The sequence below is a fragment of the Leptonychotes weddellii genome, chromosome 6, assembly GCF_054177405.1.
Source record: "Leptonychotes weddellii isolate Sample4059 chromosome 6, ASM5417740v2, whole genome shotgun sequence".
NCBI lineage: Eukaryota > Metazoa > Chordata > Mammalia > Carnivora > Phocidae > Leptonychotes > Leptonychotes weddellii.
Window position 1 is genome coordinate 65,652,165 of NC_138374.1, and position 15,217 is coordinate 65,667,381.

The window sequence follows — 15,217 nt, forward strand, 5'->3', positions numbered from 1 at the left end:
AAGCTTCCCGGGAAATGTAGTCCAACCTCCCGGGCCAATGCGCAAGCCCTTGCCCAGGAGAACTGCAAGATCCGCAATGCTCCGCGTCTGCATGAGACGAGAAGGGGGGGCGGAGCGACAAAGCAGTGGGGAGGCGGCAACGACGCCTGCGCAGTGTGACCGGGATGGCGCATTTTCCTGCACCGAGTAATGCGGTGTCGCTGGCGGCTGAGGAGGGTGGAGAGTTCTGTGGTGAAGTAGGGGGAGGGATCTATGTAGGCGTCAGGCGGCATCTTGGTCTGAACTATAAAGTGGGAAGTTGATGCTGGGTACTACTACTCCCGGACCGGCAGCGCGAAAGTTGTGATATCACCGTTGAACCGTGAGCGGCTGTGGTGGCGGCCGGGGGAAACCCGGATGGGAATGAGGGCGGGGGAGGCTGGAAGGCGGGGTCGAGAGGAAAGAAAGAAAGGAGGGTGAGGACCCGGATGCTGAACCGGATTGTGTATGAATTTTCCATCCTTGCTAGAGAAGGGGAGGAGCTGTAGGTGACCCAGTAGGGCGGAAGGAGGCATCTGAGCGGAGAGGAAGCAGGAACCTCACCGACCCTGCAGGCTCTGGACTAGCAGAGTACCCCCTTGAAGCCCTTTTGCCAAGTCTGTTAAAAATCGGCCTTGAAGTTATTTAAATCCACTGCCTGTATCTCGGGCAATTTTCTTCAGGTTTATCATCTCCCAAAGTTTGAGTGGAAGGATTCATTCTGCGTTTCACAGCTACACTTATTTTGTATGTCACTATTTAGCGATTTTGAAACCAGATCATTCCCTTAAAAAAAAAAAAAAAACTTGCACGGTATTTTAACTTTTTATATTGCAAGTGTGTGCCCTGATTTCGTCCTCTAGCGCGTTAGAAGGCACTTTCTGTTCATTCAATCCTTCACATATCTATTGAACACCTACCATATAGAGAATCCGTACAGACAGATATGAAGTAAAATGGACACACGAGTGTGAAATTGGTAACAGTGGTGACTGCTACAAAGGAGAGTTACGTGATGATTTAAAATAGGGAATTTTGCTTAAGGGAAGTAGAGTGAGGATCGAGCTGAGAGTGGGTTAGCAGGAGTTAACTAAGGAAAGAACATTCCAGGCAGAAAAAATATGTTGGAAAGCCTTGTATCTAGAGGGAGCTTTTAAAGTGTGAAGAACTAACATAATAACAAAAATAATAATGAGATAAAGTGTGAAGAACTGAAGTTGGGGTGGGGGAGGCGGGAGAGTAGTCCAATCTTAGTTTGTTAAGGAGTTTTGTTTTTACCTTAAGAGCAAAGGGATGTCTTTGAAGGGTTCTCAGTTGGTTGGGAAATAGGGCGAGATCTGAATTTTGCAAAGATGGCTGAAGAGTAGAGGTCTAGATTGAGGGGCAAATGCAGGGAGCCCAACTAGGAGATTATTTCAGTAATAGTCCACACACAGGGGATAATCTATTTTTATACTAATATTCATCCATCAACTGTAGGAACAAATTACAGGCACTTTTCCAGTTTTGAAAGTGAGTAGTTTCAGACTCTCTCACAGAGGCATTCTGTAGTTATTCAATCTAAAAACAAGTTAGTAGATTTCATGTAACACTAATGCCTCAATATATTTGAGTCTAGTACCTGGTGGCTGAAATTTCTAGCCATAATAGGAGTCCTTTGCGTTAAAAAAAAAAAAAAGGGGAAAAAATCAGGTAGGGTATAGGCCACAGTGTGTAGAACCCCTGAGACTTAAGAAGACACAAAACAGATTACTTTTCAATACCTAGAAAAATTGAGGTTCCTGTGTTTTCCTGCTACTGAGAATACTTGTGTATAAACATCCTCTAGGAAAGGAACGTTAATTCACGTAATAATTAGTATTTTTGTATTTTAATGGCATCAACCAAAGCCTTAAGAATTGGAACAAAGGTTAGTTAGCTCTGACTTCTGGGCAAAGTATACTTGTCTCCAGATAGAGACAAAAGAGTTCTTGAAAGGTGGACACATAACTCATAAGATAAATGTGTTCTGGAGGTTGTGAAAAAAGATAAACGTGATTATTGCTCTCAACCTAGTTGTGAAGAGATGGCTACCAACTGTTTTAAAGGCAGAAGTGTATAAAAGATGCCCTTTTTTGTTTATCCTACCCCTAATTCTTTCTGTTCAGTAATCTTTTATGTAAGTGATTATTCTTCCTGCTTGTCACCTTTTTTTTTTTTTTTTTTTTAAAGATTTTATTTATTTGACAGAGACACAGCAAGAGAGGGAACACAAGCAGGGGGAGTGGGAGAGGGAAAAACCGGCTTCCCGCCGAGCAGGGAGCCCAATGCGGGCTTCGATCCCAGGACCCTGGAACCATGACCTGAGCCAAAGGCACACGCTTAACGACTGAGCCACCCAGGCGCCCTGCTTGTCATCTTTCTTTTTTTAATCTCTTAAGAATGGGGTAACATTGGGCGCCTGGGTGGCTCAGTTGGTTAAGCGACTGCCTTCGGCTCAGGTCATGATCCTGGAGTCCCTGGATCGAGTCCCGCATCGGCAGGGAGTCTGCCTCTCCCTCTGACCCTCCCCCCTCTCATGTGCTCTCTCTCATTCTCTCTCTCTCAAATAAAAAAAAAAATCTTTAAAAAAAAAGAAGAATGGGGTAACATGTCAAAGTTAAACAGTATAGATAAGAGGGGTGCCTGGGTGGCTCAGTCGGTTAAGCGTCTGCCTTCGGCTCAGGTCATGATCCCAGGGTCCTGGGATCAAGTCCCGCATCAGCTCCCTGCTCAGCGGGGAGCCTGCTTCTCCCTCTGTCTCGGGCTGCAGCCCAACCTGCTTTTGTTCTCTCTCTCGATCTCTCTCTGTCAAATAAATAAAATCTTTAAAAATAAATAAAATAATAAACAGTATAGATAAGAGATTACTAATTTTTAGATAATTTCAAAATATTTTCTGAACTTTTTTTTCCGCTGAGACAGACTGGGTATTAATTGTTAGTCAAGGTAGGTGTAAAACTTTTCTACATGGAGTGTTTGTCTTTTAGGTCATATTGCTAAGATGATTTCCTTTGCTGGAATGCTCAGTTCTTAAGATTGTTTCACCTAGTTACTCAAGAGGAGATTGCTAAAAACTCACTTTTCAGTCCTTTTGGTTCATGATCCTGAATACCAAATCATTGTTATAGAAGCAAAAGAAAGCAGATAAAGGTGAGAAACCACCTAAAATGTGCCCAAGATGTCAGAGCAATGAGAAAAGAAGATTCCTAAGATAAGGAGAAATAAAAATTGCAAAGATACTTACAAAGAAACCAAGTGGGGATTGGATTCAACAGTAAAGAAGTATTGTAGAAGACCATGAGGGGTATTCTAGAAAATATTGAAGTAAATGTAAAACTCAGATAATAAATCACTACAAGGGAATAGTGTGTGTGTGTGTGTGTGTGTAGGTACAGGCTAATATTTTTGATAATTGCATTCAAGTTAATGCACGTCTTAAATTAGAATCTCTGAAATGGATTGGTTGTAAAGAAAGTACAAGAGAGCATTGGTGTATAGTGGTGAGCATAGCTGCCTTCCAAGAAAGTACAAGAGACAAGTTTTCCCCTTGCATTTTAAGTATATAAAATTTATTCATCTTAATGCTCATTGAAAAAAGTATGCTTACCAATTTATGTAATAAATCAAATATAGAAGTATAATTTTGTGGATTTGTTTTGACACTGATTTGATGTCAACAATTTAAGCCTTTATGGTTGAGTAAAATAAAGGCTTAGTATAAGTTTTTTAACTAAGGCTGACCAATGAATCACTTGAAGATTTCCTTTTTTTCCCCTTATGAGAGATAATTTACATATATAGTTCACCCACTTAAAGTTTAAATTTCAGTATATATACAGGGTTGTGCAACCATCACCACAATCTAATTTTAGAATATTTTAATCCCTACAGAAAGAAGCTTCATACTCCCTGTTCTTGCTACCCCAACTCTAGGCAATCATCAGTCTACTTTCTGTCTTTATAGATTTGTTCTGAAGACTGGCTTCTTTCACTTAGCATGTTTCAAGATTTCATATATGTAGAATTTTCTTATACAACAAAACTGAAAGTCTGCCGGTACAAAAACACCTTGAGATACAAATTCCTTTGCATTTGAAACTCAAAATTAATTTAGTTATTAAGATTATATTTCTCCTTTTTCACAGATCAGCTTTGAAATTTAAAAACAATGGAGAAGACTCAAGAAACAGTCCAAAGAATTCTTCTAGAACCCTATAAATATTTACTTCAGTTACCAGGTAACTGTTTAGTTATGGTCCTTATAGGGTCTTGTGATAGAGTAGTGGTCATTCAAATGCTAGCATACAGAAAAGGTTAGACTTACCAGCTCTTAAGATTTCCTATTTAATAAGGTGATACATATGAGAAAAATGACAAATAGAGCTTTTTAGTTTTTTGTTCTTAAAAGATATTTTTGGGACGCCTGGGTGGTTCATTCGGTTAAGCGTCTGCCTTTCACTCGGGGTTGAGTCCTGCATCGGGTTACCTGCTCAGTGGGGAGCCTGCGTCTCCATCTGCCTGCTACTCCCCCTGCTTGTGCGCTCTCTCTGACAAATAAAATCTTTTTAAAAAAGGATATTTTTGAAGCTCCCTTTTAAAAATGTCCAATTATACAACATAACAAAAAAAAATACTGAAAACATTTGAGTACGTCATTGGAGGTTTTATTCTTTAGGGATGCCACACATTCCTATTCCCCACTATTTAGATGTCAGGGGTTTTTATGCCAATTTGTGTAACAATAAAAAGCTTTACTCTACTTTCCATGTTCATGTTTTCTACTACCACGCATACACTGCATTTCTTACACTACTAGTTCCTTTAAGAGCCAAATAGTGATGCATCTCTAAGTCGCATTACTTGGAAACATAGCCCACATTATTCCTATATAAAGATGGGTCACCTGAACATAGCTTCTTACAGTAACACCTGCCTAATCATGTATATGCATGTTTTATTTTGCTATCTTTTTAACTTGGTCTGGAAAATGGTAATAGCAAGTTAAAACTCATATATATAATAAGTGTGGGTTCTTGAATAAAATGAATAAAAATTCATTCACAAACCAGTTACTTGAAACTTGGAATGCTCTTTCTTGTAGAAATTATATGAAAGATGATAAGTTAGTTGACAGCCATAAAAACCTATTTAGCCCATAAGATAGCTAACCTATAGACCAGTGATATTGTCAACTCAATCACAATAAACACTTTTTCATTTCTGTTCTAAAGTGCACACCTTTCTTTATGGGCACACCTCAGTGGTATTATGTGTGTTTCTATTCTTCCTAAGCCTGGAGAGGATAAATATGGTTATCTAAAGCAGAAGAGTGGTAGCTCCCCAGCTACATCTTGAAAGCCATCATGATTAGTGTCATTTCTATTCTGGCAGACCTAAATGGAGACGTACCTGCTAATGTCAATGCTTCAAAGGAATGGAGGGAACCATCTACTCCCCAACTCAAATTATACCCAGCCATATTGTCTGATATAACTCACCAAAGCTTATTAAATGAAATTTAATTGACAGCATAAAGATACTCCATAGTACTATAGAAGCAATATGAAAGGATCCTAAGTTTTTTGGATATAAATTACTTTCCACCATGATGATTCCAGAGACAAAAAAAATAAAATAAAATCCTTCTTTTTTTTTTTTTTTATTTATTCATTTGAGATACAGAGAGAGAGAGAGAGAAAGCATGAGCAGGGAGAGAGGCAGAGGGAGAGGAAGAAGCAGGCTCCTCGCTGAACCAGGAGCCCGATGTGGGGCTCGATCCCAGGACCCTGGGATCATGACCTGAGCTGAAGGCAGACGCTTAACCATCTGAGCCACCCAGGCGCCCCAAAATCCTTCTTCTTATAAGTTAAAATCCAAACATATTAAAGATGAAATCCTCAAGATCCAAAGGACAAAGAAGATACACACTTTTTAAAAAACTAGTCAGTCTGTTACTATTTTTATATTCATTACAGATAGTGCACCTCTTTATTGCCTACACCCAGGGCAGACAACGTCGACTGCTTGCCCTTGGCTTGGTGCTGCTTTTTATTGATATATAACTGCATAAACAATGATCGTAAGTACACTCAAAAAGTTAACCAGGGGGTTACCTGGGTGGGTCAGTCAGTTGAGCATCTAACTTCAGCTCAGGTCATGATCTCAGGGTCCTGGGATCAAGCCCCATATTGGGGCTCTCACTCAGCAGGGAGTCTGCTTCTCTTCCTATCCTTCTGTCCCTCCCCTCAAAGCACACGCACGCGTGCTCTCTCTCTCTCAAAAAAAAAAAAAAAAAAAGGAATCAGAAAAAACACGAAGAAGAATGAAAAGGAAAAGTTGCCTGCTATTTAAGAAAAAGCCAAGGGGTGTCTGGGTGGCTTAGTCAGTTAAGCATCTTGACTCTTGATTTCAGCTCAGGTCATGATCTCAGGGTGGTGAGATCAGATTCTCTCTCCCTCTGCCCCACATACACACCCCCCCCACCCCGCCGGAAAAAGAAAAAGCCAAGAGACGCCTTTTGAGCAGTATTTATTCAGCAGCTGGTAACTACACTTATTTCAGAGTCTCCTGCTGAGAAACATGATGTTACTCCTGCACTCTACTGTTGTTGGACTTATTTTGTAACAAGTTTGCAAACACTGGCTAGAACTGGGCTATGGTAAAACATGCCAGTTATCAGTGCTGTAAAGAGTCTTAAAGAGCATCTCCTGTTCTGCTACTCTGCAAAGCAAGGACTGTCTGTAGCTACATTTTAGCAATACTGTTTACCTGTGTAATGAACTTCTGTAACATTTTTTTTAATCATTATCTTGAAGTAGTATTTTAAGCCATTAGATAACAAACCTCTTGTTATGTTTCTCACTTTTTTTAATTTAATATAATCTTGCATCTATTATAGAATATAACCTCAGAAGATTTTCCTAAAGAAATAAAAAATTATGAAGCACCTAGCTGACTCAGTGGAGCATGTGACTCTTGACCTTGGGATTGTAAATTTAAGCTCCACAGTGGGTGTAGAGAATACTTAAAAAAATAAAAATCTTCATGTTGCCTGGGTGGCTCAGTCAGTTAAGCGTCTGCCTTTGGCTCAGGTCATGATCTTGGGGTCCTGGGATCAAGCCCCACGTCGGGCTCCCCACTAGTGGGGAGTCTGCTTCTCCCTCTCCCTCTGCCCCTCCCCCTGACTTGTGCTCTCTCCCTCTCTATCTGAAATGAATAAATAGAATCTTTAAAAAGTAAATTACAAAACAAATAAAAATAAAGATCTTTAAAAAGAAATAGGGGAAAAAAATAGGGAGTGGGGGAATTGGGTGATGGGGGTTAAGGAGAACACTTGATGTAATGAGCATTGGGTGTTAAATGCAACTGATAAAATCAGTAAATTCTACTCCACAAACTAATAATACAGTATAATGTTAACTAAATTGAATTTAAATTTAAAAAAAATTTTTTTAATGGGGGGTGCCTGGGTGGTTCAGTTTGTTAAGCGCCCATCTCATGATTTCAGCTCAGGTCATGATCTCAGGGTCATGAGATTGATCCCTCATTGGGCTCCATGAGGAGTCTGCTTGAGATTCTCTCCCTCTCCTTCTGCCACTTTGTGCGTACATCTGATCTCCCCTCCCCCCAAATTAATTAATTAATTAATTAAATCTTTTTTAAAAATAGGGAATTGCGTTATGGATAATAAACCTATTTTTCACAGAGAACTTCGGAGTTCCTAAAGTGACTTAAAGGTGGTCCAGGCCATTTATTCTGTTGGAAAGTTGCTCTTGCTCATAAAAGATTATAGTAATTAATAATTATTAATATTAGGATTTTCTGAAATTTGTGAAATCAAATGACTTTTATTTATTTGTCCTAGTGTAGGTGCCCAGGCCAGGAGTTAGTAACATTAAGGTCTTTTAAAGAGGAAAGCTAATTGGGGGCACCTGGGTGGCTCAGTTGAGCATTAGACTCTTGACTTCTGCTCAGGTCATGATCTTGGGTTCATGGGATCAAGCCCTAGCTTCGGGTTCCACACTCAGCACAGAGTCTGCCTGTCCCTCTCCCTCCCTCTCTGCCCCTACCCCCACTCACGCACTCTCTCTCCTTCTAAAATAAATCTTTTTAAAAAATAAAGAGGAAAGATAATTATCATTTGTTTCTTTTAATTTTGAGGGATCTCTATGACTAGTACCTGTTAGAAACTATTTGGGGCCTTAAAAATATCAATCCAGACCCCAGAATCTGGTTAAAGGAAAAAAATATTAAAACACAACTGCATGACCTATAAGTTAAGCCATTTATTGTGCTGTTTTCTATGTACATTCTAAAGCAAAAGGGAAAATGTGGCTCTACATTGATTGTTTGTGTTCTTCATCTTCTGAACTTGTTTTTTAGGCAGTATGGGTTACTTTGCACAGATGTGTTTTGTAAGTATAGCTCAGATTGGCCTTTGTTAAACTGGAAAGTAAATCAAAAGTATAAAGTATATAGCTGCTACCCAGACCGTGCTCACCTTAAAGGTTAGTAGACAGAAAATACTGCTTCTTGAACCTTAAGAGATCCTTCCCTTTTAGACTTCTCACAAAAAGTGCAACTTTCTTTCATTTGGATATGGGATGAGAGTTTATGTATTCATTTGCTTGGGTGACTGGTGCAGAGAAAACAGATAGGTTTTTGTTCACACACACAAAAAATAACTGTTTTTGTTCACTGAAACTTTTTATGTAACTTTTTCTGAAACCTCATCTGAAATTAGGATGTTACTGTGCATTCCCTCTAGCAGGAAGCTCGTAGAACATTATTAAAAGATCTTGTTGGGGTTTTTATCTACCATTCCTTTATATTTGGGCAAAAATGACTTCTTTTGATAACTACTACCCAAAAACCTCTTGAGCTTTCCATGTAAGAAAATGATAATATTGAAAAACTAATGGCCCTAGTCAAAATAAAGAGATTAACTTTTGACCAAACTGGGATGCTAAAAAGGAATACTTCAGGGAATTGTCATCTCATTTTTTGATAGGAAAGAAGCAGAGTTGTACAATCTCTAAAACCTTAATTTAAAGGAATGGTAGATAATTGTAAGAGGTAATTTTATGAGATTTTATTGAATTCAATAGCAAAGTACATTTCATTAGAAATACCTATAGTTCTTGGGTGCCTGGGTGGCTCAGTCGTTAAGCGTCTGCCTTCAGCTCAGGTCATGGTCCCAGGGTCCTGGGATCGAGCCCCACATCAGGCTCCCTGCTTGGCAGGAAGCCTGCTTCTCTCTCTCCCACTCCCCCTGCTTGTGTTCCCTCTCTCGCTGTGTCTCTCTCTGTCAAATAAATAAAAAATCTTAAAAAAAAAAAACAAACCTATAGTTCTCTGAAACAGACATTGCTAATTAACTGCCACTGACTAGACTGACTTATTTTTCAAAAAAGGAATGAATTAGATCATAGTTCATAAAATGCCCATTTCATTCCAAAATTGTTGATACAAGTTAAGATGAAAGGAGTGGGCTTACTAGTGGGCCATTTGAATATTTTAAAATCTCTTTGCATGCCCTAATTTCAAAAGGCTGTGAGCTTTTAGAATGTGAATTTTGGTAGAGGGGGCAGTAGGGGCCCAGCAGTGATGGGGCTGGATTCAAGTTTGAACAGTTTTCAAGGAGGTTTCTGAATGTATTTTTAATAACTGAAATATTAATTTTATTGCCAAATTTTATTCTTTAATTTCAGGTAAACAAGTGAGAACCAAACTTTCACAGGCATTTAATCATTGGCTAAAAGTTCCAGAAGACAAGCTACAGGTATTTAGGCAATTCTAACCTCATTCTTAATCCCTAATAAATTAATAGATGTCACATAAAATACCTCTTGCTCATAATTGAGTTTAATGTGCATACATGTATTGTTTTATATTGAGGTTGCTAAATAATTGTTCATTGCAAAAACTAAGAAATCTGAGACTCTCATAATCTGTTAAGTATTTATAAGCTGTTTTGAGTAGCTCAAATAAAATGAAATTATCACTTGTCTTTTTTGTTAGATTATCATTGAAGTGACAGAAATGTTGCATAATGCCAGTTTGCTCATCGATGATATTGAAGACAACTCAAAACTCCGACGTGGCTTTCCAGTGGCACACAGCATCTATGGAATTCCATCTGTCATCAATTCTGCCAATTATGTATATTTTCTTGGCCTAGAGAAAGTCTTAACCCTTGATCACCCAGATGCAGTGAAGCTTTTTACCCACCAGCTTTTGGAACTCCATCAGGGACAAGGTCTAGATATTTATTGGAGGGATAATTACACTTGTCCCACTGAAGAAGAATATAAAGCGATGGTGCTGCAAAAGACAGGTGGACTATTTGGATTAGCAGTAGGTCTCATGCAGTTGTTCTCTGATTACAAAGAAGATCTAAAGCCACTACTTAATACACTTGGGCTCTTTTTCCAAATTAGAGATGATTATGCTAATCTACACTCCAAAGAATACAGTGAAAACAAAAGCTTTTGTGAAGATCTAACAGAGGGAAAGTTTTCATTCCCTACCATTCACGCTATTTGGTCAAGGCCTGAAAGTACCCAGGTGCAGAATATATTGCGCCAGAGAACCGAAAACGTAGATATTAAAAAATACTGTGTACATTATCTTGAGAATGTAGGTTCTTTTGAATACACTCGGAGTACTCTTAAAGAGCTTGAATCGAAAGCCTATAAACAAATTGATGCGCGTGGTGGGAACCCTGAGCTTGTAGCTCTAATAAAGCACTTAAGCAAAATGTTCAAAGAAGAGGATGAATAATATTAAGCCATTCTTGATTAAGCCTGGTAGCTTATTGCAGTTGACTATTTTTTTTGTCTTTTAGCCTATCACTTTTTAAAAAATTTGGACCAAGCTGTCACTCTCCACAAACTGAGTGAATAGGGGTGATGTGAATGAGGTTGTTTCCATTTAGAACCCCTTTGTACAGATAATCATCATATACAAAGTTGAAGGAATCAAAAGGAGCCACATTTAAATAGGTCTAATTTGAATGTCAGAATGTGCTATGTTTGGACCTTATGGACAACTGCCACAAATGTTCTGTTGATTCTGTCAATAAAGAAGACTTCAGCTTCCAGGAATTTTTATCCAGATAGTTCCTAACTACCATATGGGCAGTTCCCCATTCGTCTACCCCAGTTTCAAGCCAGTGACTCCTTGGGACCAGTTTCTGTAGCGAGCTGGCCCAGAGACCACTGGACCTCCTCTTTCTTCCTAAATGTTGCTACTTAGAATATCTCAGTCTCTTCTTGGAAACTCCCTCACTGAAGTCTTCCATGAAAGAGCTGACCGTGATACTCAGTAAGTGCACTGGTCTTTCTTCTTACCCCGTTCCTTTTTTTCTTCTTCCTGCCCAGCAAATTCTGCTCTTTAACCAAGGAGTCTCCACCTAATGAAATTTATATGCTAGCCCAAATTCATTCATTTTTCCTTGTAATTTGTGATCCAAAAACTGATTAATATCTGGGTACAGCAATGGCTTTCCATTTGTGAAGAAACAAGGGTATATGGAAAAAGTATTTTAGGAAGGAGCCTTAATTTAAGCCTTTTTATATTTTCCTATTGGTTAGTAGTAAAAATCATAAAAGAGCTGTTTGCTCACCCTAAGTACAAAAGCAGGGGGAAATGTTCTTTTCCTTGCCACCCAGGTCACTACTTCCCCTTGAAGGCAATTGGTGCTTGAATAGAAAGGGAAGTAGGTATCTTTAATCTCTGTGATTAAAGGAACGAGAAGTGTTAACCTGAGAGCTAGTGCCTGGCTGAAAAGTAGTCAAAGGCTATGCTATCGGGCACTAATTAGCTTTATAGTGCTTTAACCCTGACTATCCCTTTTGTGTACTTTCCACCACCAAGCCCCTGGAGCCATCTGGCAACAAGAGGTAGGAGAAAAGAAAAGAAAAACCCTGATTCCTTCATTTACAAGTGTTGCTGACCTCTCAAAATGAAACTGTGTTTTTCAGAAACATTGCATTTTGCTTGTTTGGTTCCATTATAATATATCAGATTTAATCACTATGTACTTATATGAGAAAATCTCACTGAAGCCTTCAGCCGAAATTGTTGAAGAGTTGGGTACTACATTTACTAGCTTTTAAAATAGTTTGAATCTTCCATTTTAATTGACATAAGGGAAACTTAAAATCATGGGTATTTATGCTGCATTATGGAAACTTGAACTCTGTGTTTATGACTCCATTACTTAAAAACATAAAGATTATTCAAAAAAGATCTGATGCTAACTATATAGACAAAATATTTACCTTTAAGATGAAGACTGTTTAAATTGATTATTCCTTACCTAATCAAATTAATCTTGGCCTGGTGCTATTCATGATTCTTTTGTCATTTGTATCTGGTCTTTGTCAATGACAGAAATGCTTGACCTTGAATTGGGGACTTAAAAAAGAGTCATTTTATCCATTAAGTAATCAAAAATCTATTCTTTTCACTTGAACTATAATCACAGTTGTCAATACAGAAGAAAAACAATGTAAGAGTAGTTTAAATCTAATAAAATATATTAATTTATCTACTTAGGTTTAAGCTACAGTATTTTTTTTTTCTGCTTAAAGGAATGTCTTGGAACCAAAGTAAGTTGGATTTTGTCATGTAGAAGACCTGTAATTTTAAAACATTTTCACATTTTCTAGTCTATGGAGGTTCAAAAAATAAATTGATTTTTTTCCTTGCCAAAGCCAAAAGAATGAAGGCTAAATTATGTTGCCATAAATCACTTTCCGCAAGATTTTAAATCCATCAGCTCTTCTCTATTCTACTCTATTCCACTCTGTTAACTTCTAACTTGACTTCCTTCCTTTCCTGACCTATGCCCTACAGTCATTCACTAAAGGCGGCCTTTCAAGAGCTTTCTCAGATCACTTTCCTCAGGCCTTTCTCATCCTGCCAACTCCCAATCTTGGATGCTTCCAACCACCCCCATCTTTGTTCTCCCAACTTGCTCAGTGCTGCCGGGGAGCGTTTCCGGAACTGCTGTTAGAACCATTGCAGGTTAACATGTTAAGGCCTCAATAAGCCCTTTATCTAATCCTGATGGAGTTTTCACATTTATCAATCTAATGTCCCCTGCTTCTTTTCTACTCTTTTCCCAGTTAGTGGAAACTCTGCAAACTTTCCTCCTCCCTACTTCTTAGGTCTGTCTTCAAATTGTCTGCCTTTCATCTCAAGAAAAGTTGTTTGTCCTCATGCCATTAGGCCAAGGAAGCCCTCCTGCTCGTTTCCCTCCCTTTCTGCCTCTTGAGGGCCTATATCAGTCCCCTGCCATATACAAGTTTTATCCATTGGCTCTTTTTTTAATCGGTGTATTCAGAGGTAGGAAAAGGGGAAGGAAATGTACATAGAAGAAGTACCTATTGGGTACCAGATGATTTGTTTTTTTTCTTCAAGCATTTGCTGAGCAGAGCCAGGAACTTGAATACAGATCAAAGCACGTTGTTCTGTACAGCCAGCCTCCCATTCTATGTGCACACTTAAATGTGTTTAAAAGTTTGGAAAGCACTTGTCTATTATAATAACATACATTCCAACCAAAGTGGTCTTTACAAAGCATAAATCTGATTGTCATTCCCGTGTCTTACATTCTCTTTGGTTTGTTTGGGCTTTTTGGATTTTTTAAATCTATTTTAGAGAGAGAGCACACGAGCAGGGAGGAGCAGAGGGGGAGTGAAGGGGAGAAAGAATCTGAAGCCACCTCCATGCTGTGCTCTGACAGAGCCCGATGCTGGGTTAATTCCACTCCCTCTGAAATCATGACCTAAACCGGAACCAAGAGCCAGATATCAGCTGAGCCGCCAGGCACCCCTCTGACATTCTCTTTGAATCCTCAGTACTGCCACCTATAAATCCCTTGGCATCACATATAAGGCTTTCCAAAATCTGATCTCCAACCCACCATAACTAACGATATTTCCTAACACTTCACTGTCCCCACACAGCTTATGCTCTGCCATAAAATAGTACTCATCATTGCTGAGACTATTTTCATTTAATTTTTTTAGAATATTTCCTGAACGCCTATGTGCTAGATCTACGCTAGGCTTTGGAGATTTAAGAGTGATACACTATTCCTTCCTGTAATGGAGACTAGTAAGTAAATAGCCAATTATTAAATAGCATTTTTAGTGCTGGAATTGGGGCCCCTAATTACTTTTTTACTTGTCTCCCATTGCATTGGAAACTCATTAAGGGCAAGGACTGTGACTTACTCACCCTTGTATTCCTAGAAGCACTTAATAAATATTTATAATGAATAAATCTACTTGAAACTAATCTCCCACCTCTCAAGGTTTCCATTAAAAAAAGTGTGTGAAAAGATAACATAAACTTCAAATGTTAACTTTTGTGTTAATGTCGTTCTACCTCTAACTTTCTCAAATGATTCTTACTCAATGTTCTGTTCACTTCTGAAAGGATTCTTAGACTGCTTACTGTTTTGTCTGTGATTACTATTTTATCCAAAGCCTGACCTCAAATTCAGGTCCTGTTACTGCCTACTCATTTGAGCTTTCCATCATCACCTTGAAATAATGTAATTAAAACCAACCTATACTTCCCTTCGATCCCTCTACCAATCCAAACAATGGAATGAAACCACTTCAACCCCTGCCTTTTCTATCACCGGCTTTATGCTTCAAGTGATCCAGGAGTAATTTATTTACCCTCATCACCTCTATCCAGTCGTCCCAAGTCCTATAGGTTCGTCCTTTTTTTTTTTTTTTTAAGATTTTATTGTCAGAGGGGCGCCTGGGTGGCTCGGTCGTTAAGCGTCTGCCTTCGGCTCAGGTCATGGTCCCAGGGTCCTGGGATCAAGCCCTGCATCGGGCTCCCTGCTCCGCGGGAAGCCTGCTTCTCCCTCTCCCACTCCCCCTGCTTGTGTTCCTCTCTCGCTGTGTCTCTCTCTGTCAAATAAATGAATAAAATCTTTAAAAAAAAAAAAAGATTTTATTGTCAGAGAGAAAGCACAAGCAGGGAGAGCTGCAGGCAGAGGGAGAAGCACGTTCCCCACTGAGCAAGGAGCCCAGTGCGGGACTCGGTCCCAGGGCCCTGGGATCATGACCTGAGCCAAAGACAGATGCTTAACTGACTGAACCACCCAGGCATTGCGATCGTCCTTTTTTTAAAGATTTTATTTGAGATA

General features: G+C 39.1%; 1 protein-coding gene across 5 annotated transcripts; it reads left to right on the forward strand.

The window, feature by feature from the left end:
• The first annotated feature begins 148 nt into the window (after nt 1–148).
• Nucleotides 149–11,144, forward strand: GGPS1 (geranylgeranyl diphosphate synthase 1). 5 transcript variants are annotated; one of them, XM_081824313.1, is made up of 5 exons: nt 149–361; nt 4,004–4,095; nt 4,185–4,277; nt 9,750–9,820; nt 10,060–11,144. In XM_081824313.1, exons 3-5 carry the CDS (start codon nt 4,208–4,210, stop codon nt 10,819–10,821), a joined length of 903 nt encoding a protein of 300 aa, XP_081680439.1. In that variant the 5' UTR covers nt 149–361; nt 4,004–4,095; nt 4,185–4,207; the 3' UTR covers nt 10,822–11,144. The 5 variants fall into 5 exon arrangements, with proteins under 5 accessions (XP_081680439.1, XP_081680440.1, XP_006746203.1 ...); XM_081824314.1 differs by lacking the exon at nt 4,004–4,095 and adding an exon at nt 6,045–6,118; XM_006746140.2 differs by lacking the exon at nt 4,004–4,095.
• Nucleotides 11,145–15,217: the final 4,073 nt, after the last annotated feature.

Bases quoted from the DNA above. Each gene is read 5' to 3' on its own strand.
- GGPS1 (XM_081824313.1), top strand. From the start codon at position 4,208: ATGGAGAAGACTCAAGAAACAGTCCAAAGAATTCTTCTAGAACCCTAT. The intron at 4,278-9,749 runs GTAACTGTTTAG...CTTTAATTTCAG, and splicing joins ATATTTACTTCAGTTACCAG to GTAAACAAGTGAGAACCAAA. The intron at 9,821-10,059 runs GTATTTAGGCAA...CTTTTTTGTTAG, and splicing joins TTCCAGAAGACAAGCTACAG to ATTATCATTGAAGTGACAGA.